Source organism: Coregonus lavaretus (genome assembly GCF_964263955.1).
Source record: "Coregonus lavaretus genome assembly, chromosome: 27".
NCBI lineage: Eukaryota > Metazoa > Chordata > Actinopteri > Salmoniformes > Salmonidae > Coregonus > Coregonus lavaretus.
The window spans coordinates 7,516,722-7,542,783 of NC_140014.1; the positions used below are offsets into that span (position 1 = coordinate 7,516,722).

A 26,062-nucleotide genomic window follows, 5' to 3' on the forward strand; every position below is an offset into this window, starting at 1 on the left:
TACGGTTTGCAACTGCACATGGGTACAAATATCATACTTTTTGGAGAAATGTCCTCTGGTCTGATGAAACAAAAATAGAACTGTTTGGCCATAATGACCATCGTTATGTTTGGAGGAAAAAGGGGAAGGCTTGCAAGCCGGAGAACACCATCCCAACCGTGAAGCACGGGGGTGGCAGCATCATGCTGTGGGGGTGCTTTGCTGCAGGAGGGACTGGTGCACTTCACAAAATAGATGGCATCATGAGGAAGGAAAATTATGTGGATATATTGAAGCAACATCTCAAGACATCAGTCAGGAAGTTAAAGCTTGGTCGCAAATGGGTCTTCCAAATGGACAATGACCCCAAGCATACTTCCAAAGTTGTGGCAAAATGGCTTAAGGACAACAAAGTCAAGGTATTGTAGTGGCCATTACAAAGCTCTGACCTCAATCCTATAGAAAATTTGTGGGCAGAACTGAAAAAGTGTGTGCGAACAAGGAGGCCTACAAACCTGACTCAGTTACACCAGCTCTGTCAGGAGGAATGGGCCAAAATTCACCCAACTTATTGTGGGAAGCTTGTGGAAGGCTACCCGAAACGTTTGACCCAAGTTAAACAATTTAAAGGCAATGCTACCAAATACTAATTGAGTGTATGTAAACTTCAGACCCACTGGGAATGTGATGAAATATATAAAAGCTGAAATAAATAATTCTCTCTACTATTATTCTGACATTTCACGTTCTTAAAATAAAGTGGTGATCCTAACTGACCTAAGACAGATAATTTTTACTAGGATTAAATGTTAAGAATTGTGAAAAACTGAGTTTATATGTATTTGGCTAAGGTGTATGTAAACATCCGACTTCAACTGTATGTTGAGCACTTGTTGGCTGCTTTTCCTTCACTCTGCGGTCCAACTCATCCCAAACCATCTCAATTGGGTTGAGGTCGGGTGATTGTGGAGGCCAGGTCATCTGATGCAGCACTCCATCACTCTCCTTCTTGGTCAAATAGCCCTTACACAGCCTGGAGGTGTGTTTAGGGTCATTGTCCTGTTGAAAAACTAATTATAGTCCCACTAAGCACAAACCAGATGGGATGGCGTATCACTGCAGAATGCTGTGGTAGCCATGCTGTTTAAGTGTGCCTTGAATTCTTAATAAATCACAGACAGTGTCACCAGCAAAGCACCCCCACACCACCTCCTCCTCCATGCTTCACGGTTGGAACCACACCTGCAGAGATAATCCATTCACCTACTCTGCGTCTCACAAAGACACGGAGGTTGGAACTAAAAATCTCAAATTTGGACTCATCAGACCAAAGGACAGATTTCCACCGGTCTAATGTCCATTGCTCATGTTTCTTGGCCCAAGCAAGTCTCTTCTTCTTATTGGTGTCCTTAAGTAGTGGTTTCTTTGCAGCAATTCGACCATGAAGGCCTGATTCACGCAGTCTCCTTTGAACAGTTGATGTTGAGATGTGTCTGTTACTTAAACTCTTTGAAGCATTTTTTTGGGCTGCAATCTGAGGCTGGTAACTAATGGATTTATCATCTGCAGCAGAGGTAACTCTGGGTCTTCCTTTCCTGTGGCGGTCCTCATGAGAGCCAGTTTCATCATAGCTTGATGGTTTTTGCGACTGCACTTGAAGAAACATTCAAAGTTCTTTTTCCGGATTGACTGACCTTCATGTCTTAAAGCAATGATGGACTGTCGTTTCTCTTTGCTTATTTGAGCTGTTCTTGCCATAATATGGACTTGATCTTTTACCAAATAGGGCTATCTTCTGTATACCACCCCTACCTTGTCACAACACAACTGATTGGCTCAAACGCATTAAGAAGGAAATCAATTCCTCAAATTAACTTTTAAGAAGACACACCTGTTAATTGAAATGCATTCCAGGTGACTACCTCATGAAGCTGGTTGAGAGAATGCTAAGAGTGTACAAAGCTGTCATCAAGGCAAAGGGTGGCTATTTGAAGAATCTCAAATATAAAATATATTTTGATTTGTTTAACACTTTTTTGTTTACTACATGATTCCATATGTGTTATTTCATAGTTTTTATGTCTTCACTATTATTCTACAATGTAGAAAATAGTCAAAATAAAGAAAGCCCCTGGAATGAGTAGGTGTGTCCAAACTTTTGACTGGTACTATATGTACGGGGAGATTTGATAGTGGTTGTCAGCATTGTATGAATCTATATGCCGGAGTCTATTTTTAGGAATGCTTCGTTGTAGAGAAAGTTATGCTGGTAAAATCTCTAAAACATTGTTAGAGTAGTAGTAGTCCTCCTTTGTTATTTGTTGCTGTAATTTCTGAATCAGTTTCTCTTAAATTCAATCCCATTTCTTCCTTTATGTTTGTCTATCCAGGTTTCTCTCCTTCCTCTCTTAATATTTCTCCTCACCATCTCTCTCTCTCTCTCTCTCTCTAGCTGCCCATTGACTTCCAGGAGCGGGTGAGCTCCCACATAGAGAAGCACGCACGCGGCGTCACAATGGCGCCGTGCCACTCATCCTACTCTGATGCTGTGCCCACCGCCGTCATCGCCAAGGTGCTAGAGAAGCCCGGACCGGGCAGCAGCTGCCCAGTCACCCGCTCGCCCAGCCCACAGCCATTGGTGGCTGAGGGCCATGACCGTGACTTCGTGCCCAATAGCGTGGGTGGTGAAAGCCTTCAGCGCCGTACTGCCTACCGGACTGCCGACCTGTACTGCAGCGACACGGCCCTCTACTGCCCTGAGCGCTGGCAGGAGCGTAGGCAGAGCGTAGACGTCCACGGCCTCCCCATGGGTCTCCTCCTCCAGGCCCAGAACTCCACCGACTCCAACCCTGAGGAGGTGGCCTTCCATTCAGGTAACTTCTCCCAACACAGGGCCCCCTCCTTCCACGGAGAGTTTACGGTGGGCTCCTTGCCGGCCTCTAGCTCCTACTCCAGCTTCAGCCAGGCGTCGGAGGAGGAGAAGGGAGGGGAAGGCTGCGACGGCGGCCCCGGCAGCACCATGTCCTCCTCCCACCAGGCGCTCTACATGGACTGGCGGGACTGGGGGTACGGCAAGCACAAGAGCACCTCATCCTATGAGAAGGACAGCCCTCCCAGCTCCAGCCTCTTCCCCAAGTCCCACAGCTTCCAGCACATGGCGATGCCGCCTTCCCCCAACCCGGCGAAAGGCGGCGGCGGCTCTTCGCCAGCGTACGTGCGCACGCCGTCCTGTGCCTACAGTGAGCCGTACCACTCGCCCCGCCTAGCATCGTCGCACAGCGTGGGCTCGGCCCAGGGTGGAGGAGGACCCCGGGCGGTGGAGCGCTCTGACAGCCAGGCCAGCATGGGCAGCATGGGTATCCCCACGGAAGAGGAACTGACTGGACGCTGGAGGCAGCTGAGTGTGGAGGACATCAACTCGTACTCCTACAACCGCAATCCGGGTCGCATGTCTCCCTACAGCTTTTCCGAGCAGCACTTTGCCATAGGCCCAGCCAAGCTCAAACTGGGGCCCCTCTACAGCAGCTTCCAGGAAGGGGACGACAACGTCTCTCTCCACAACAGTGTGCTGGACCAGTGCTTGGCCGCTGCTGTCAGTGGTGGCGGACTCTCACCCAGTCCCAGCCCCAAACCCCCCAGTATGGGCCTGCGGGGCAAGCCAGACAAGCCCCAGCCCCTTTACAGAGCCAAGGAGGACAGCAAGGATTCAGAGTGCAGCCTGCAGTTCCTCTCAGGGAACTTGAAGGATAAGGACAGCGGGGCGGCTGGAGCGGCACGGGGGACCATGAACAAGGAATATGTGGATGTGAGCCCCAACAGCTTGGCCGAGTCCTTACACCACCAAACCTCCCTGGAAGCCTCCTGTTTGCAGCAGCAACCCTACCAGAGGGAGAGAGTGAGGCCCAGCCTGAGCCCAGCTCTTCCCAAGAAGAGTTCTCAACAACACCAACAATTTGGAAGCACAGGAACAGGACTTAGCAGGAAGGACAGTCTGACCAAGGCCCAGCTGTACGGCACCCTCCTGAACTGAACAGCTCGGTAACACTTTACCTGACCGGTATAATGCATTATGATGCGGTTATAATTAATTGTAAGACTTGTCATAAGCACGTATGACCCCTTATAAAAAGTTGTATTATTATCTCAATGACTAAATAACAGCCATTTTGAGCAAGTTGAAAATATGCTTAATAAAAAGGACATCATATATTGTAAACCTTGTAATAAGACATAAAAGCTCATACCTGCTTATAACAAGTAATAAAACATACATCATTATACCGGTCGGCTTGAAGTAGTGTTACCAACAGCTTCTCCTCTTATGCATGGTGATTATGTACATCTCCATGTTTCCTGTGGCAAACACACAGTTGGCATGGATTTGTAATTTTTTGTAATCCGGTGAAGGCAAGTTTCAAGCTGTCATATGCTACACAGCTGTTGTTACTTGGCTGTTTGTTTATATGGTATTATACGGTGTAGCTATCAGAGCGACTAGCCACCAGATTTCTGTACCGTTTCCTATAGTATATCATCCCGTATTCTTTACCATGGCATAGCACCAACTAAAGGCTACATATTATGTATAGGATATCCTGCTGACTCGAAAGCTGTAACAACTTCCAAGGCCTCATTTTCTCATGGACAAACTGCATGTTATGTTATGTTATGCATATACAGTGCATTTGGAAAGTATTCAGACCCCTTGACTTTTTCCACATTTTGTTATGTTACAGCCTTATTCTAAAATTGATTAAACAGTTTTTTCCCCCTCATCAATCTATACACAATACCCCATAATGACAAAGCAAAAACTGGTTTTTAGAAATGTATGCAAATGTATTAAAAATAAAAAACTGAAATAAACATTTACATAAGTATTTAGACCCTTTACTCAGTACAGTATGACGCTACAAGCTCTCAGTCCCTGCTGCTGAAAAACATCCCCACAGCATGATGCTGCCACCACCATGCTTCACCGTAGGGATTGTGTCAGGTTTCCTCCAGACGTGACGCTTGGCATTCAGGCCAAAGACTTCAATCTTGGTTTCATCAGACCAGAGAATCTTGTTTCTCATGGTCTGATAGTCTTTAGGTGCCTTTTGGCAAACTCCAAGTGGGCTGTCATGTGCCTTTTACTGAGGAGTGGCTTCCATCTGGCCACTCTACCATAAAGGCCTGATTGGTGGAGTGCTGCAGAGATGGTTGTCCTTCTGGAAGGTTCTCCCATCTCCACAGAGGAACTCTGGAGCTCTGTCAGAGTTACCATCGGGTTCTTGGTCACCTCCCTGACCAAGGCCCTTCTCTGCCGATTGCTCAGTTTGGCTGGGCGACCAGCTATAGGAAGAGTCTTGGTGGTTCCAAACTTCTTCCATTTAAGAATGATGGAGGCCACTGTGTTCTTGGGGACCTTCGATACTGCAGACATTTTTTGGTACCCTTCCCCAGATCTGTGCCTCGACACAATCCTATCTCGGAGCTCTACAGACAATTCCTTCGACCTCATGGCTTGGTTTTTGCTCTGACATGCACTGTCAACTGTGGGACCTTATATAGACAGGTGTGTGCCTTTCCAAATCATGTCCAATCATTTGAATTTGACACAGGTGGACTCCAATCAAGTTGTAGAAACATCAAGGATGATCAATGGAAATAGGATGCACCTGAGCTCAATTTCGAGTCTCATAGCAAAAGGTCTGTAAATAAGGTATCTGTTTTTTATATTGAATACATTTGCACAAAAATTGGGTATTGTGTGTAGATTGATGAGGAAAAATAACAATGTAATTAATTTGTAACGTAACAAAATGTGGAAAAAGGGAAGGGGTCTGAATACTTTCTGAATGCACTGTATGAAAAGTGTTTCTTACCCTTTCTAACCCTAGAGTGATTTCTTCTAGGCAGCAACTCATGGTTAGCTCCTGAACATTGGGCAGGGACTACAGAAATACATTTAAAAAAGTTAATTTCTCTTATCCAATTTACATGCATATTGATACTTAGGAGGAACACGTCTGAAAAATAAATTTGGCATGCACTGGAATTCGATTAATCAAAGGCAGCTTTAAAAAGAATAGACTGTTAATAACACCATTTCAAAGCTGGTGGAGCAGTATGGGGGTATTTTCCTGCCAATAATACAGAAAATATAAGGAATTTATGTACAAAATATCCCCACAGAGCAGACTGACAATCCTTTAGCTAAAAAGTGAGATATTGATAAATTATTTTAAAAGTTGCAAAGCAGGGTGTAAATTATTCCATGTACCTGGGCTAGTTTTACTCTAAATATTTCATGTAGGAATTTGGCCCAAGCACCTAATGTCTCAACTAAGCAGTTTTGAATGTCCAAATTGTAAAAGAGCATGAATTCAATGCTGTTGCATGATTTCATGAATACCCAACCACTAGCTAGTACATTTAGCCTTAATTCTGTTCTGTAGCAAGTCTTCTCCTTTTCAACACATCTGACAGTAGTGTGTGTTTATGTTGTTATTAAATGTTAATTAATATACCAGTCAGGTTTCCTACTCTACAATCTTGAACATTGTTGGCATCAGCCACATTGATCTCTAACCAAAACAAAGCATTTCTTTCTCTGACGAGTCCTCTCACTGTGACGTTTTTGGAGAATAAACTTCCCCCAAAACTTTAAGACCAGGACATGTCGTTCATGCCCTGGTCTCAGGATACCATCTGGGGAAGGTGGACACCTGCAAAATGCTGCTGAAGCCAGGGACAGAGAGGGCACAGAGGCAGTTCCACCCATCTGAGCACTGGCATCACTGTAGCTCTTCCACCAGGCGGCCATTTTGGTTCTTTCTGTCCATTTTTGCAGAGGTAACATTGTGCACAGACCTGATGGTTTCCCTAAATCTAAACTACTGTACAGAAGTGGCCCCTATTCTGATCCCCAAAGACAGAGTATTTTTGTTGTGGATGTAATAAGAATATATATATATATATATATAAATAATCGTTACTATTTATATTTTTATCCTGGTTATGTTGATGTTCTTTACTTTGACCCCTGAATAAATGTCCTCCTGTCCTGTTCTACCTCAGACTACGTACGACAAATAACTTTTCAAGGACCAACAGGCCAGCTGGTTGTTTGATGCATGTTTCTATATTTTTGCTGTATGTTTATTTACTTAATAAAGAGGAGGAGGTTTTGCATTATGATGCATTACATGACACTATACAATTATTTGGCAGCTATGTCAAATCAAATCAAATTTTATTGGTCACATATACATATTTAGCAGATGTTATTGCAGGTTTGGCGAAATGCTTCAGTGCAGTAGTTTCTAACAATACACACATCTAAAAGTAAAATAATGGAATTAAGAAATATATAAATATTAGGACGAGCAATGTCGGAGTGACATTGACTAAAATACAGTAGAATAGAATACAGTATAAACATATGAAATGAGTAAAGCAGTATGTAAACATTATTAAAGTGACCAGTGATTCCATGTCTGTGTATATAGGGCAGCAGCCTCTAAGGTGTGACATTGGGTGCTGTAGGTGACCTGGAGGGCAGGCAGTGTGCCCCCGGTGATGCGTTGGGCAGCCCTGCGGTTGCGGGCGGTGCAGTTGCCGTACCAGGCGGTGATACAGCCCGACAGGATGCGCTCAATTGTGCATCTGTAAAAGTTTGTGAGGGTCTTAGGGGCCAAGCCCAATTTCTTCAGCCTCCTGAGGTTGAAGAGGCGCTGTTGCGCCTTCTTCACCACACTGTCTGTGTGGGTGGACCATTTCAGACTGTCAGGAACTTGAAGCTTTTCACCTTCTCCACTGCGGTCCCGTCGATGTGGATAGGGACGTGTTCCCGCTGCTGTTTCCTGAAGTCCACGATCAGCTCCTTCGTTTTGTTGACGTTGAGGGAGAGGTTATTTTCTTGGCACCACTTTGCCAGGGCCCTCACCTCCTCCCTGTGGGCTCTCGTCATTGTTAGCTCTCCATTAACATTACATGGGGAATATAATGTCTAGAAGAGAAGGAGCATTATGATGCATTTATATGACACGTCAAAATTCTATGGCAGCCATGTTAGCTCCCCCATTAATATTACATAGGGGAATATTTAAAACAAATGCTTAGAATTACAACAATATTCAACATTTTAAAAGATGTCTGTCCTCTTCTAAATATATGGTTCTGATCCATTATATTTGCAGTAACTGTTCGTTCTGGTCGTCCTGCCCCCAAAGCCAATTTCTGATCCTAGATTGGGGGCTCATCTGGGATCGGCCCTAGTTTAGGGGCTTGTCCAGGATCGGCCCTAGATTGGGGGCTTGTCCAGGATCGGGCCTAAATTAAAGGAAGTAAACTGGGTGGCAGGTCGACCAGACTGAACAGTTTGGAGTGCACGCCTTGCCTCGCTCAGACATAAACAGGTGAGAAGAGGAGGATAAAAGGAACATCAGCAGTTAAGATTAAGGTAATCTAAAGTAAAATAATACACTATAATCTTGTATAATTTCATTGCTGCATTTGACATTATTTGTTACATTTAATCTTATGTATTTAGATGTCACTCACTACCAGCAGATAGGTGTATTTACAGTTGAAGTCGTAAGTTTACATACACTTAGGTTGGAGTCATTAAAACTAGTTTTTCAACCACTCCACAAATTTCTTGTTAACAAACTATAGTTTTGGCAAGTCGGTTAGGACATCTACTTTGTGCATAACATAAGTAATTTTTCAAACAAATGTTTACAGACAGATTATTTCACTTATAATTCACTGTATCACAATTTCAGTGGGTGAGAAGTTTACATACACTAAGTTGACTGTGCCTTTAAACAGCTTGGAAAATTCCAGAAAATGATGTCATGGCTTTAGAAGCTTCTGATAGGCTAATTGACATCATTTGAGTCAATTTGAGGTGTACCTGTGGATGTATTTCAAGACCTACCTTCAAACTCAGTGCCTCTTTGCTTGACATCATTGTAAAATCAAAAGAAATCATCCAAGACCTCAGAAAAAAAATTGTAGACCTCCACAAGTCTGGTTCATCCTTTGGAGCAATTTCCAAACGCCTGAAGGTACCACGTTCATCTGTACAAACAATAGTATGCAAGTATAACCACCATGGGACCACGCAGCCATCATACCGCTCAGGAAGGAGACGCATTCTGTCTCCTAGAGATGAACGTACTTTGGTGCGAAAAGTGCAAATCAATCCCAGAACAACAGCAAACGACCTTGTGAAGATGCTGGAGGAAACAGGTACAAAAGTATCTATATCCACAGTAAAACCAGTCCTATATCGACATAACCTGAAAGGCCGCTCAGCAAAGAAGAAGCCACTGCTCCAAAACCGCCATAAAAAGCCAGACTACGGTTTGCAACTGCACATGGGGACAAAGATCGTACTTTTTGGAGAAATGTCCTCTGGTCTGATGAAACAAAAATAATACTGTTTGGCCATAATGTCCATCGTTATGTTTGGAGGAAAAAGGGGGTTATTGCAAGCCAAAGAACACCATCCCAACCGTGAAGCACGGGGGTGGCAGCATCATGTTGTGGGGATGCTTTGCTGCAGGAGGGACTGGTGCATTTCACAAAATAGATGGCATCATGAGGAAGGAAAATTATGTGGATATATTGAAGCAACATCTCAAGACATCAGTCAGGAAGTTAAAGCTTGGTCGCAAATGGGTCTTCCAAATGGATAATGACCCCAAGCCTACTTCCAAAGTTGTGGCAAAATGGCTTAAGGACAACAAAGTCAAGGTATTGGAGTGGCCATCACAAAGCCCTGACCTCAATCCTATAGTAAATGTGTGGGCAGAACTGAAAAAGTGTGTGCGAGCAAGGAGGCCTACAAACCTGACTCAGTTACACCAGCACTGTCAGGAGGAATGGGCCAAAATTCACCCAACTTATTGTGGGAAGCTTGTGGAAGGCTACCCGAAATGTTTGACCCAAGTTAAACAATTTAAAGGCAACGCTACCAAATACTAATTGAGTGTATGTAAACTTCTGACCCACTGGGAATGTGATGAAAGAAATAAAAGCTGAAATAAAATAATTCTCTCTACTATTATTCTGACATTTCACATTCTTAAAATAAAAGTGGTGATCCTAACTGACCTAAGACATGGAATTTTTACTAGGATTAAATGTCAGGAATTGTGAAAAACTGAGTTTAAATGTATTTGGCTAAGGTGTATGTAAACTTCCGACTTCAACTGTAGGTACACAGATATTCAAAATATTTACACATGCAGTTGATTTAATCATTGTTACCTGGTACAGAATCTCTGGCCTTTCGGAATACTTCTGATTGACAGGCTGGATTGTGACAGGCATTGACATTCCTTTGAAAAGTTTATTTAATTACCAAATGACTGTATTGGAAGAGGAAATATACAAGTTGCTTCATTTAGAGAGTAATTCTGACTTGGCTTCGCAATTAGGTCAGGTGACTGAATATGACAGACAGGCTAGAGCTGCATCCTTACCCACTACTGTCTGATGATAATAATAATAAACTCACAAAGCCAAAGCTTTTAACAGTTTACCCTTTGAAATGTTAATTAAGAAAACCTGTCTTTGATCCTCTGCACTGTAATGTGCCCTGACTGCATTTCAACCACCATCCAGGATTACAGGAGCCTAAACAACTCCTGTCGAGCCCTTTGGGAGTGACATACTTAAAATCAAACATTTCCATAAAAAAAGCCTTTGTTGCCACAGCTCATGTTGCAATCTTGCTCGGTGCTGTAGGAAAGTAAATGATTTACCTCTACAAAGACCACACACAGTACAATGCATGACAATGAATGTAGAATAGGTTGTTGTACAATGAAATGAGGTACTTTTATTATAGCTGTGACTAACAAGTTCATCACGTCGTTCATTTACAATGTGAGTGAGCATCCTGTACACTAATTCCTGAGTAAGCTATGGTACCAAAAAAAAATACAGTCCATTTGACATTTTTGCCTAGCCATTTGATTGAAGTTAGGATACAAGCTAACCAATGGACAACTGCCAGCAGTTTGGTCAACAGGTATGTCTTCAAATAGAAGCGAATTTCAGTATGAAGAGTAAGTTGCCACACAATTGGCCTCATGGTAACCTCCCTTAGCAGTTTCTTTCCTCTATGGCAGCTCGGATCGGAAGGACGGCTGGATGTTTGTAATGTCTGGGTGTTATAATTCTTTCCCTTCTCTGTGCCAATCACTGCCAGATCCTGAGCTCGCCACCCCAGTCGCACGTCGCCACCACAGCGGGCAGCACGGGGTGCAGAGACACACACATGCATGCCTGCTGGTGTGCGAGCAGCGTGTGCAGCGTCCGAGCACTCTGCTGGTCGTAGAAGTGGACGGAGCCCGTGGAGCTGCCCGTGGCCAGTATGGACCCATCCGGCGAGAAGTCACACCTCACCGCGTAGCCCTCTACCTAAACCATCACACATTAGCAACGCACTGAAATCAATTTAGACTCTATACACATTACAAATGACCCAGGCCCACATTTTCCACTTCTATTCGGACACTTGCAATGCAAAAAATTATCAAAATGTAGATGGGAATTGGCAATTCATGCAAAACAAGTATACAATAATGCAGCTCGAGATTGCATTGAGGTTGGAATCCTGTGCTGTCTGCTTGAGACTCTCCATATAGCAGTTAGAGCACCTGGTAGAAAAGCCCTAGCAATTACTATTATTATTGCATGCATTTCATATTCACACTGTTTACTTTATTACCTCCGCCATGCCATCTCATGCACATGAGAGGCTTTAAGATAAAGACCCCCTATGCCTATTGTTAGTAATACGCGTCTCAGTGCTGTTTAGCACATCATTCCCAAACAGGGGAAATAACATGTATAAACAAATTAAATGACATGTTTATTGTGCGTATTCTAATTGGATTGTCGATTTTTTTCAATTAGCACCGTTTAGCAGACAGACCATGTTTTACACAAAGGACCAACGTTGAAACTACACTAACGTTACAGCTGCTTTTTATAGTTAGCTATAGGCTACTCACTCGTAAGACAAATTTTGACAGCAAAACCTCAGCAGGTCCCTTTAATATTTGTATAACATATCTGAATGTCACGTTCTATATGTGACTCATTGGTGTAATTGTTTTTGGTTAACCATGTTTGTTGGTAGAGGATTGTAAATGACAGACCAGAGGGACTACTGCTTTTAGCTATAGAGCTGTGTGTAGAGTGTATGATCTCCCATGCAACCTCACGGCCTCATCACCACTGACCTTGTGTCCTTCATACCGCCTCCTCTTGTTCATTCTGTATGGCCGCTGGGCAGAAAATAGGGCCATGTAGTTACCATTGGTCTGCGCTACAAAGGAGTCCTGCTGGGGGTGAAGGGCTAGGCTGGGGCACGTGTACCGCTCCTGGATTCATTCAAGTGAATGGGAGAAGGTCAGAGAGCATTCAACTGGGTTGGCATTCATACTCAAATTATACTGTTATCTGTATTTTCTGCCATAAAAACCACCCACATGTACTTAAATAGTCAATAAGACATCTATGGCTGCATGGACCAACATTTACATACATTAAAGGGAGAGGAAGAATTTAGTATCCAACTATTATGGAAAATAAAAACAAGAGATTTAAAGGGGCAATCTGCAGTTGAAACAATAACAAAGCATTCACCCAGTCACTGTTTTAGTAAAAAGCTAAAGGATGGAGGCTGGAAAATTGTAACCACTCAAATTCTTAAACATAGCTATGGATGCAAGGACTGACCATCCATGATATCAACATTATATACTGAACAAAAATACAAACGCAACATATAAAGGGTTGGTCCCATGTTTCACCAGCTGAAATAAAATATAGACATTTTCCCATATGCACAAAAAGCGTATTCGCAAAAATGTTGTGCACAAATGTGTTTACATCCCTTTTAGTGAGCATTTCTCCTTTGTCAAGATAATCCATCCACCTGACAGGTGTGGCATATCAAGAAAGCTGATTAAACAGCATGATCATTACACAGGTGCAATGGCACAATTAAAGGCCACTAAAATGTGCAGTTTTGTCACACAACACAATGCCACAGATGTCTCAAGTTTTGAGGAAGCGTGCAATTGGCATGCTGACTGCAAGAATGTCCACTGGAGCTGTCGTCAGAGAATTTAATGTTCATTTCTCTACCATAAGCCACCTCCAACGTCGTTTTAGAGAATTTGTCAGTACATCCAACCGTGTAACCACGCCACCCCAGGACCACCACATCCGGCTTCTTCACCTGTGGGATTGTCGGAGACCAGCCACCAGGAAGGCTGATGAAACTGAGGAGAATTTCTCTATAATAAAGCCCTTTTGTGGTGAAAAACTCATTCTGATTGGCTGGGCCTGGCTCCCCAGTGGGTGGGCCTGGCTCCCAAGTGGGTGGGCCTATGCCCTCCTAGGCCCCACCCATGGCTGTGCCCCTGCCCAGTCATGTGAAATCCATAGATTAGGGCTTAATGAATTTATTTCAATTGACTGATTTCCTTATATGAATTGTAACTCAGTAAAATCGTTGAATGTTGCATTTATATTTTTCTTCAGTATAGTTTTATTCATGCTTTGAGGCTATATTGTGTTTATTTACATTTACATTGTTAACAAACATTGGAGTAAAAGAAGCTTATATTTTGAGTTCTGATGGCGTATGACAAATAAACTGAGCTGCATTTCTATGTTATATTCTTCGAGAATCAATGGGTATATATATATAATTAATTTAAAAGTAAAAAAATGGATTTACCAATCGTAGATTGCCGCTTTTAAGATAGATGCATAAATAAATCAGTAGATAAAGTACTTTATAACTAGTTGAGAGATTTTCTTTGCTCCTTCCAGGTACAGTATGTTTGCAGCAGCAGGAACAACATGGCTGAGGTGAGACAAGCTATCTAGGCCATGTCCCATAGGTTGGCAACACTTTGAAACGGAGAGAACTAGGGAGGAACTAACTGAAATTGTCCAACAAGAAACTATCATATACATTTTCTGTTGCTAATTGTTTTGATACAGTATTCCCTACTGAACACAACCCTGGTCTTACTTACATGGTAGATCTGATTGGAGACCTTAGCGGTGGTTTGGAAGTCCCAGGCAATGAGCGTGCGCTCGGCAGAATCCCGGCTGACCGAGTCACTGCTGGTCACAAACTCCCTGCCCCCAGTCAGGAACAGGATGGCCAGAGTCTGCTGGATCCCTGCCCTGTACACCCTCTCCACCTGGGGAAACAGAGAAGATGGGGCATAAATTGACAATTCCACTTCCTCTGCAACATACATTGACACCTACTGGCAGAACAAATTGCTTATGCATTAAAATGTACTAGTGGCTAGCCACTTGGGAACATGCCAGCCTGAACTCATGCCAGAAGGGGTGCAGTGCACCATAGTGTAGATTAGCATGCCTTGACAGTGCTGTTAGCTCAGATGACTCTCTCTGTCTCGGTGACGGACAGCCACAGAGAGATCAGACCTGGGAACAACTATCAAATTGAGTGTTTGATAGAGCCTGCCTAGAGTGCCAGATGGGTGAGGTTTGCACATGTTTCCATTACGAAGGTATTTCAAAGAAAACAAATACTAGTCTAACAGGGATAGGCCTACAGTTCTGGAGAGAAGACAGGGTTAATGATGCAGCTGACCTTGCAGGTACGGGCGTCCCAGGCCTTGACCTCTGCGCTGTAACCCCCACACAGGAACACTTCAGGGTCGTTGGGCTGCACTGCCAAGCACATCACCTTGAACTGGTTGCCCACCTTCACGATCTGCTGTCCTGAAGAACCAAACACAGAAACCACCATCACAAACCTCTAGCAAATATTTTACAAACAGGAGATGAGTACGGAAAAATGACGACTTGGATAAAAGCATATATGACAGAGCAATTGGACACAGAGCCATTTCAAAGTCAAAGAAGCCCTCAGATCGAGGAAGGTCTTGCGCCACCCCAGGACATTTTTGGTCCCCCTAGGGAACCCCTGCTTGCGGTGGTTGGTTTTCAACATCATGTACCATATATGACAAACCCAGTTAGCACAATGTTTTGGCACAATGCATCAGTGATACCTAAATAAAGTATGAGACATTTGGGAAACAGTCCTGTGATATTTTTGGAACTATGCCCTTAACCATGTAGAACAAATTAGTATTTGAAAACCAAAAGCAGCTTTTATCTCACACCAGTAAAAAGTCCAGATAAAAAGCTAATTTAAACTGACAAAGAAATGATACAAATATGTTTTAAAAAACTAAACAAAAATCCACTGTTTTGGCCAGCGAGTGTCAGCAAGCATTTCTTATTAAATTATAGTGATGTTGAGCTTCAAAACAAAAACAAAACATTGCAGGGCTTAAATGTAATTAAGCCTGAAAGGGTGCGACAGCCCAATGTTTCCCCAGGAAACCGTCGGAACGTATAGTACAAACCTGCAAGGGGACCGTTCCAGACTATGCCCAGGCAGCAGACCTGTCAAAGGCTATGTAAAATGTGCCTCAGGGCCATGCGACTCCTCATTAATTAATCCCACACACAACCAAGACTTCTATAAGCAGTGTTAAAGTCTCCCTCACCAATGTTACATTTTAGTAAGCCCTTTGTCATTATGGGGTATTGTGTGTAGATGGGTGAAAATAAAATCTGTTTAATCCATTTTGAATTCAGGCTGTAACACAACAAAATGTGGAATAAGTCAAGGGGTATGAGTACTTTCTGAAGGCACTGTAAGTGCAGGCTCTCCAAAAGCCAGCCAGACAGCCAAGAGCTGTGCTGTTTACATTGAGGGCCCATCATCTAAAGAACCCAGCCTTTCTCGTTGCAGCCGAGAGCTTCTGCTTTATTGAAGAGCATCAAGAGCCAATCAATCACATCTGTTGATTACGAGCTGATGTTCCAAACACAAGCACGCCACTCCAGCTCCTCACTCCACTTGCTATTAACATATCATTTGAATTTGTGACTGTCAGCGCGGACATAACAAATGCTGCTGCATTGATATTCTAATTATCTCAATACCTCGGGTCTGGGCCATTCACCAAAATGCGCCATCCAGAGGGATATAAATCTAGTCATGGCGGTAGAGGCTTCTCAGGCATTGCAAGGGAGCCTAGTCTCCCTGCCTGCCAGATAAAGGAGCACAGCATACCGGTATTCAAGAGTGCTGGCCTACCAGTGTAAAAGTTCACTGATGGAGCCCAACTGTCACGCCAAATGGTCATCAAGAGTCCTTACTGTAATGTTATTTTGCAACCAAACTGAGGTAAACATCATGTTGTAACTTTCCAAGAACGCTCAGACATCCCCTGTTTGCTGGGTCAGTCCTCCATTGAGTCAACACACTCTGTAACCAACGACATGAAGGGTAAACAGGAGATAATGTCACAGCAGTCTGGTGACTGAGGGTTGGTGGTGTGTGGGCATGCTGGATTCTGCCTGTGGATCTGCTATCGATCACTTACCCCGAGCTGCCAGGGTATTTAATGGGCGGGTGAAGCAAATATCCAGGGGCTTTATTGGCAGAATCGACAGTCACACGGGGAGAGGAAGTGCACGCTGCAATGACTAATCATGTGGTGACCTAAAAGATGGAGTGCCACTGGGAGCTTTAAACCAACGCGCTTACTTACATGTGTTTACGGTTGAAAAAACATTTAAGAAAATAGGATATGCATTACGGGAGGATTTAAGGGGATGGATCACTCCAAATAGGATTTTACAAGATGTTCTACTTACCTTGGATATGCCAGTTTTTAAGTGCACAGGTTTTTAAGTTCACAATTTGATCAGTCTTATCAAATGCCATTTGTCTTAACAATTTTCCATAATTGGGTTTTTTCTACATATGGCATTTTTCAATGGTCTAATGTTCATAACACAAAATCTGATGTTAGATCTTGGAGTATCTGTGGTAAATACATGTAGAATGGATACTAGTAGACCTAAACTAATCAAAAGAAAATACAAAAAAAACATTGTTGGTCACCAATATGAAATACCAGTGACTTCCATTGTCCCAGAGAGTGTTGCTCACCTGTCTCCACGTCCGTCACCAAGGCCGTGTTGTCAAATGAGCCAGTGAGGAGGCGTCGCCCACAGGGGGACCAACAGGCATCTCGCACCGCCCCCGAGTGGGAGGAGTATACCTGCAGGCACTGCCCACTCTCTGCACCATCCCAAATCTGCAACACAGATTATTCATTAGTGCAAACTAGTGATGCGCGGGTTTACTCAGAACCCGCAGTCCCGGTGGGGTGGACGGGTTTAGGGTCATGAAATATTATGTGGATGAAAGGCGGGTGGGTGACATGCGGGTTAAATAAAGAGAAAACAATATCTTAAAAAACCATAAATGTATTATTCTTGTGCAATTTATATCTATAGGCTACATTGAGGTTTTTCTTTCAGGCTATCTGGCATTAGTGCATAAGCCTAAGCTGTATGGCCTAACTGTACACGCGCCAAATAGCGTACACGCCAATTGCCAAATGCTTTTGGGAACGGGCAGAAAAAGTTAATGTCAATCCAGGGAGGCAAAAAGGACAATGTTTAATTCAATAAGCGCAAAAGGCGCGAAAGGAGAGTTGAAAATAAAGAGAAGGGAGGGCCAGAAAAGTCATGTTTGGGAAAGATTTGGTGAAGTGGTTAAAGAGGATGATAGCAGTGCCGGCTATGTTATGTGTGATGATTGTGAGGCTCTATACAAATTCGACAATCACAAGATGGGGTCTACAAATAGGCCTATGGCATGTCAAGGGAACTGTAGCCTACTGTTCAGACGGGTTAAATGGAAACTGAAATCTGGACACTGACTGTAGGTCTATAACCTCTCACATAGCCTTAAAATTACTCCTTTAGAATGAAGCATTTCTTGCAGTAAAATGATACACCAAATGTAGGCTACATTTTTACTCGGGAACAGGAGTGGAGAAATATGATTGATTTCTTATAGCATCTTGAGAGAATGCAAATGCTCAGTTAGATACCATCTGTTAAGGTGCTATCTTTATTAGCATCATAACAGCTGATAGTATTTCAACCACATAAAATATGCATCCAAGCCGAACTGAAATCTTATCAGAAACACGGTGGGTCGTTTTCACAGCTTTCATTTTCCTTACAACTGGTCAAACTGATGTCATTTGGACATTTTGCAAAGAAAATATTTCCTAAAAGTATTGGCCCCCTTTCTGATTTTCTCTATTTTTACATATTTTTTTATACTGAATGTTGTTCAACCAAAACCTAATATTTTAGATACAGGGAACCTGCGTTTACAAATATATATCTATATATATTTTTTTTTTAAACTTATTCTATATATTGAATTAACAAAGTTATGCAACACCTAATTCCCCTGTGTGAAAAAATAATTGCCCCATTACACTCAATAACTGGTTGTGCCACCTTTAGCTGCAATGACTCCAAACAAATGCTTCCTGTCGTTTTGATTAGTCTCACATCGCTGTGGAGGAATTTTGGCCCACTCTTGTATGCAGAACTGCTTTAACTCAGCGACATTTGTGGGTTTTCAAGCTTGAACTGCTCATTTCAAGTCCTGCCACAACATCTCAATTGCGATTAGGTGTGGACTTTGACTAGGCCATTCCAAAACTTCAAATGTGTTGCTTTTTAACCATTTTCATGTAGAATTGATTATGTGTTTTGGATCATTGTCTTGCTGCATGACCCAGCTGCACTTGAGCTTTAGCTCACAGACGGATGGCATGACATTCTCCTGTAGAATTCTCTGATACAGAGCAGAATTCATGGTTCCTTCTATTAAGGCAAGTTGTCCAGGTCCTGAGGCAGCAAAGCATCCCTAAAACCATCACTCTACCACCACCATGCTTGACCGTTGGTATGAGGTTCTTACTGTGGAATGCAGTGTTTGGTTTTTTGGCCAGGCATAATGGGACTCTTGTCGTCCACAACCAAGTCTACATGAAAATGACTAAAAAGCAACACATTTGAAGTTTTGGAATGGCCTAGTCAAAGTCCAGACCTAATCCCAATTGAGATGTTGTGGAAGGACTTGAAATGAGCAGTTCATGCTTGAAAACCCACAAATGTCGCTGAGTTACAGCAGTTCTGCATAGAAGAGTGGGCCAAAACTCCTCCACAGCGACATGAGAGACTGATCAACAACTACAGGAAGCGTTTGGTTGGAGTCATTGCAGCTAAAAGGTGGAACAACCAGTTATTGAGTGTAAGGGGGCAATTACTTTTTCACACAGGGGCATTGTAGTTGATGTGCTATTTGTTCACTTAGGTTCCCTTTATATAATATTAGGTTTTGGTTGAAGATCTGATAACATTCAGTATCAAAAATATGCAAAAGTAGAGAACATTTGAAAGAGGGCAAATACATTTTCACAGCACTGTATCTAATTTATAGACAAGTTGACTAACAAATAGCCTACCAAAATGTTGGAAATTATAAGCAGAAACATATCTAAAATCAGGCAACAACAACAAATCCTGCACACCCTGTCAAAAAATTGTTCTGCCGTCTTTGGCTGTAGTCTATAGCGCATTTTCTATATTTGCAGGTTAGGGTCGGGCCTCAGATTTTCACTACCACATATAGTCGGGCAGTTGCAGATGGGTTGTTAGCGATTGCAGGCGGTTGTGGGTGAACAAACAGCTGACCCTGCGCACCCATAGTGCAAACCATAGCAAAACGTTTTTGAAAACGAGTTTCTTATTGGACCAATTCAGGTAGTTCGCTGCCCGTTTCGTCCCATTTGCTTCCGTTTGGTTCCTAGTGAATACACCCCTGGACACAGTGCAGTGGTTAATTAGAGACAGTCATGTTTTGAGGAACTTTATCAGTTGTAATGGGAATTCTCATACACCGCACAGAGAGAGCACAAAGAGGCTTTTTAATCACATGCATTATTCTGTATCGGAATAAAGTATGTTCTTTAAGGAGCGTGCTACATTCACACTTCGGCTAAGTAATCAGTAATATGGGGGCTTTCAACCTGGACAATTTCCCTATAAATTATAGGAAAAAAGATGGATACTCTATAAAATATGGATACTCATTGGTTTCTTTCACGGTTCTTCAATTCAAATAAATTTGACTACATTAAAACAGGTTGCCTCAGGTTTTTTATTCAACAAGTTGGACATATTCTTTCACACCTCTGGTGTAACAGGTATTTTAGCACTGAAACACATAGGCCTGTAACTCACAATGAAACTCTGTTGTGCAAATGTTGAGCATAAACACTTACAGTGGCACCATTCATTTTGGCAACGAGTCGGCCATATGAAATCACACACAGCAGGGCAACTTCCTGCTTACAGAAATCATCAACAACATCATTCAAATGTGCCCTTTCTCAAAGCATGAATTTTGTTGATTTCATAAAATAAAAAGTTGCCTGTCCCACGATCATATTGCTAAGTGTATGCAGGAGGGATATAAAAAATTAAAACTCTCCACTGTAGATTAAACATCTTCAATTAAAGGCATTTTGCCTCCAATAGCACATTGGTTCAAGGGTTTGTGCAAAATGAAGTCCACAAGCAAACACTACAAAACATGTCCACCTAGATCAATGGGTTTGGTGGAGAACAAGAGCTATGTGATGGATATTCGCTGTCCAGAGCTGGTGAGACAGAGCCTGTGACATTATGACAGGGCCACTGGTCTAATAAGTCCTGTCAGTCTCTTTTCATTGCCATCAGGAGTCTGGACAGTACAGAGAACTGAAGCTAGCCAGAGTGCCTTTCCGCCCAGTTCTTTTTTTTACCAACAGGAAAAGTCAAATTACTAAACCTAAAGCATCTGAGCGGTAACAACTAACAACAATGTGTCTGTATCCATGGTTGAGTGACATCTATTATGAATTGCATAAGATATTAAAAAATTATACTTTCAGACTGCGTGAATGAATGTCAATGTGACAAGGCAATTGAGGTAAAGCCGGCAATTCACACCTACTAGTAGGATCACGCTGAGATAATGATCTGGCGGCGACCTAAAATCCATGGGCTGCTGTACGTGTAAACAAATCTCTCATCCTCTTTGCTGCCTCCCACATCGGGGGCCCCAGGCAGCCACACAGTCCTTTAGAATGGCAGTGAATTATTTTTGAGAAGGATAAATGGCAATCTGAGCCTCTGTGTTCACCTCTCACTTTGGCTGGGAAACAAGTCACTGTATATATATATATATATATATATATATACACATATATATACACACACAAATACATACATACACACATACAGTGAGGGAAAAAAGTATTTGATCCCCTGCTGATTTTGTACGTTTGCCCAATGACAAAGACATGATCAGTCTATAATTTTAATGGTAGGTTTATTTGAACAGTGAGCATGTGAAAAATGTTATAAATTGATTTGCATTTTAATGAGGGAAATAAGTATTTGACCCCTCTGCAAAACATGACTTAGTACTTGGTGGCAAAACCCTTGTTGGCAATCACAGAGGTCAGACGTTTCTTGTAGTTGGCCACCAGGTTTACACACATCTCAGGAGGGATTTTGTTCCACTCCTCTTTGCAGATCTTCTCCAAGTCATTAAGGTTTCGAGGCTGACGTTTGGCAACTCGAACCTTCAGCTCCCTCCACAGATTTTCTATGGGATTAAGGTCTGGAGACTGGCTAGGCCACTCCAGGACCTTAATGTGCTTATTCTTGAGTCACTCCTTTGTTGCCTTGGCCGTGTGTTTTGGGTCATTGTCATGTTGGAATACCCATCCACGACCCATTTTCAATGCCCTGGCTGAGGGAAGGAGGTTCTCACCCAAGATTTGACAGTACATGGCCCTGTCCATCGTCCCTTTGATGCGGTGAAGTTGTCCTGTCCCCTTAGCAGAAAAACACCCCCAAAGCATAATGTTTCCACCTCCATGTTTGACGGTGGGGATGGTGTTCTTGGGGTCATAGGCAGCATTCCTCCTCCTCCAAACACGGCGAGTTGAGTTGATGCCAAAGAGCTCGATTTTGGTCTCATCTGACCACAACACTTTCACCCAGTTCTCCTCTGAATCATTCAGATGTTCATTGGCAAACTTCAGACGGGCCTGTATATGTGCTTTCTTGAGCAGGGGGACCTTGCGGGCGCTGCAGGATTTCAGTCCTTCACGGCGTAGTGTGTTACCAATTGTTTTCTTGGTGACTATGGTCCCAGCTGCCTTGAGATCATTGACAAGATCCTCCCGTGTAGTTCTGGGCTGATTCCTCACCGTTCTCATGATCATTGCAACTCCACGAGGTGAGATCTTGCATGGAGCCCCAGGCCAAGGGAGATTGACAGTTATTTTGTGTTTCTTCCATTTGCGAATAATCGCACCAACTGTTGTCACCTTCTCACCAAGCTGCTTGGCGATGGTCTTGTAGCCCATTCCAGCCTTGTGTAGGTCTACAATCTTGTCCCTGACATCCTTGGAGAGCTCTTTGGTCTTGGCCATGAGTTTGGAATCTGATTGATTGATTGCTTCTGTGGACAGGTGTATTTTATACAGGTAACAAACTGAGATCTCAGCTCCTTACCTGTATAAGAATACACCTGGGAGCCAGAAATCTTTCTGATTGCGAGGGGGTCAAATACTTATTTCCCTCATTAAAATGCAAATACATTTATGCTGCTTGAATTTTCGCGCCAGTTGCATTATTCGAGGTCTGACAACACTGCATCTTTTTTGTTATTTTGACCAGTTGTCATTTTCTGCAAATGGGAGAAATGTTGTCAGTAGTTTATAGAATAAAACAAAAATATTAATTTCACCCAAACACATACCTATAAATAGTAAAACTAGAGAAACTTATATTTTTGCAGTGGTATTTTGCAATGTTTACATACACCTTAGCCAAATACATTTAAACTCAGTTTTTCACAATTCCTGACATTTAATCCTAGTAAAAATTATGTTTTAGGTCAGTTAGGATCACCACTTTATTTTAAGAATGTGATATGTCAGAATAATAGTAGAGAGAATTATTTATTTCAGCTTTTATTTATTTCATCACATTCCCAGTGGGTCAGAAGTTTACATACACTCAATTAGTATTTGGTAGCATTGCCTTTAAATTGTTTAACTTGGGTCAAACGTTTTGGGTAGCCTTCCACCATCTTCCCACAATAATTTGGGTGAATTTTGTCTCATTCCTCCTGACAGAGCTGGTGTAACTGAGACAGGTTTGTAAGCCTCCTTGCTCGCACTCGCTTTTTCAGTTCTGCCCACACATTTTTTATAGGATTGAGGTCAGGGCTTTGTGATGGCCACTCCAATACCTTGACTTTGTTGTCCTTAAGCCATTTTGCCACAACTTTGGACGTATGCTTGGGGTTATTGTCCATTTGGAAGACCCATTTGCGACCAAGTTTTAACTTCCTGACTGATGTCTTGAGATGTTGCTTCAATATATCCACATAATTTTCCTTCCTCATGATGCCATCTATTTTGTGAAGTGCACCAGTCCCACCATACATACATACATACACACACACAACAAAAATATAAACGCAACATACAACAATTTCATTGATTTTACTGAGTTACAGTTCATGAGGAAAATCTGTCAATTGAAATAAATTAATTAGGCTCTAATCTATGGATTTCACATGACTGGGAAAACAGATATACATCTGTGGTCACAGATACCTTAAAATAAAATGGACGTCACAATGGGCCTCAGGTTCTCGTCACGGTATTTTTGTGCATTCAAATTGCCATCGATAAAATTCCCTTGTGTTTGCTGTCCGTAGCTTATGCCTGCCAATACCATAACCCCACCACCACGGGGCACTCCATTCACAACGTTGACATCAGCAAACTGCTCGCCCACATGTCATTCACGTGGTCTGCGGTTGTGAGGCCGGTTGAACATACTGCCAAATTCGCTAAAACGATGTTAGAGGCGGCCTATGGTAGATAAATTAACATTAAATTATCTGGCAACAGCTCTAGTGGATATTCCTGCAGTCAGCATGCCAATTACACGCTCCCTCCAAACATGAGACATCTGTGGCATTGTGTTTTGTGACAAAACTGCATATTTTAGAGTGCACCTGTGTAATGATCATGCTGTTTAATCAGCTTCTTAATTAGCCACACCTGTCAGGTGGATGGATTATCTTGGAAAAGGCAAAATGCTCACTAACAGGGATGTAAACAAAGTGCGCAAACTTTGAGAGAAAAAAGCTTTTTGTGCATATAGAAAAATGTCTGGGCTCTTTTATTTCAGCTCATGAAACCATGGGACCAACACTTTACATGTTGCATTTATATATTTTTGTTCAGTGTATATTTCCACACTATTTGTTTATTTTTTACCATTTTCATTGAAAACAATTTACATTTACATTGACATTTTAGTCATTTAGCAGACGCTCTTATCCAGAGCGACTTACAGGAGCAATTCACAATAAGGTACTTAATTGTTACCCAGAAATGATTTGATCTTGAGATAAAGACTGCTGTATTGGACCTTTAAAGGTGTTCTATTTTAACAAAACGCAAAGTGCTGACAAATTGGCTTAATTCGGTTGTAAATTAGGGTTTATTTTGAGGGTTTAAAAAAGCAAGACAGCCCTCACTAATTAATTTATCTAGCTAATTACCATTGTGAGCGCCATAAATCAATCTCTAGCAAGAAACAGCTGAATGATTTTGTGATTTGTGCAGGCTTCTCTGATCCTAGTCGTGAAGAGACAAAGGAAAAAAAGTGCACCAGCCTGTCACGAGCGTGATTGTGTTGTTCAATGCTTCACCGCTTTGTGTTTCTAGTGCTTGACAAGAGGAAGGCTGCAAAAACAGACGTACAGGAGCCCAATGACAACTGAAGTGGCGCTGGTTCAAATAAGTAGTGTTCACACTTTGGAGTTTAATTAGAGGCTTGCCGAACCTGACAAACCCTGATTCAAGTAGGGGGCACTGGGGCCAACTGTCGGTGCTATTGGAGACATCTCAGTGTCAAAAGAAAGCATCTGCCAGCCCCTTTGGAAAAGTCTCCCCGGGGAAACGTCTGAAATTGAGTGGGTGGTCTCATGTGTGAAGGCCAAAACTAATGATGAGAAGTTTCTATGCCCTAGCATATCCAGACCCACAGAGGGTCTTTGAAGATCTGTGAGCCAGATCCGTCTCCGTCTATTTCATTATTGAACACTGTACTGCACAGAGCATAAAAGAGCATGGAGAAGTATGACAGCTCCCATACTCCAGAGAGAGTCGACTGGAATGTGTGACATGTCAATCCAGGAACAAGCTCCTTCTTTGCTGCCCTTTACCAAACAGAATCCCCTAGAAGCTTACAGGCGAGGGTGAATATTTTGGAAATGTAAAGCAGTGAAGACATTTTGAGGGAATGCCAGAGCAACACAAAAAAAGAGCTGAAAATGAAATATACTGGAGTAGGTGAACTGTACAATACTATTTCCGTCTCTATCATGAACAACATCAACAGTAACATCTAAACAAGTTCAGCTAAATAATCATTGTAAGGGAAACACTGCCCTCTAAAGGAGAGATTCTGACAGTAGGTGTAAATGTGTAGGCTTAATGTAGAGAATGAATGTTTACAACATTTTCCATTTCACTGGTCACTTCAAGTCCTTGCAAATGACTCGTTCTTTAAAATCAGCCTCCTAATGGGTTCTAAGTAATAACAAATATAAAAATTGTCTTCATGTTATCAACGTAAACACTACGGCGAGACACCTGCTGTCAACATGGTGATTGTGTACAGCTACAAACATCTCTCTCCTGCAGCTAAATGACAAATAGTCGCCTACAAAAGAACAGGGCTGGCCAGGGACATAGGGTCCTCTTCTGACCTACCCGTGTCCCCTACTGACCTGTCCCCCCCTTCCTCAGCTGGGCACCCATTTTTGTTTCCTTGGAGGAACTTTGAAAATATTTACATTGCATATTCCAATTGGGTGCCCCATTCAAATTATTTGTGAGATGATTGACTTATATGGGAAGTGGGTTGGTCCACTATTGGTCGTTGCTCCTGTCTGACAGACGTTGTGTGATTGGATCTTCCTAGACTCCGCCACTAACAAGGCGCTACCCAAAGTGAGAGACATCACTCATAA

General features: G+C 42.6%; 2 protein-coding genes across 2 annotated transcripts in view; one reads left to right on the forward strand and one right to left on the reverse strand.

Moving 5' to 3' along the window:
• The window catches only part of begain (brain-enriched guanylate kinase-associated), a gene marked incomplete at both ends in the record, with an annotated part of 30,185 nt that extends 26,176 nt beyond the window's left edge, over window positions 1–4,009 (forward strand). The window contains one exon of the mRNA XM_084144070.1: window positions 2,432–4,009. Coding sequence (XP_084000196.1) covers window positions 2,432–4,009 — 1,578 coding nt within the window. The remainder of the gene's footprint in view (window positions 1–2,431) is intronic.
• Window positions 4,010–7,202: 3,193 nt separating this feature from the next.
• wdr25 (WD repeat domain 25) overlaps window positions 7,203–26,062 on the reverse strand; it is a 29,387-nt gene continuing 10,527 nt past the window's right edge. Inside the window, exons 4-9 of the mRNA XM_084143585.1 lie at window positions 17,021–17,168; window positions 14,636–14,766; window positions 14,043–14,213; window positions 12,231–12,371; window positions 10,246–11,403; window positions 7,203–7,975 (exon numbers count right to left, since the gene is read on the reverse strand). Coding sequence (XP_083999711.1) covers window positions 11,182–11,403; window positions 12,231–12,371; window positions 14,043–14,213; window positions 14,636–14,766; window positions 17,021–17,168 — 813 coding nt within the window. The 3' untranslated portion in view covers window positions 7,203–7,975; window positions 10,246–11,181. The remainder of the gene's footprint in view (window positions 7,976–10,245; window positions 11,404–12,230; window positions 12,372–14,042; window positions 14,214–14,635; window positions 14,767–17,020; window positions 17,169–26,062) is intronic.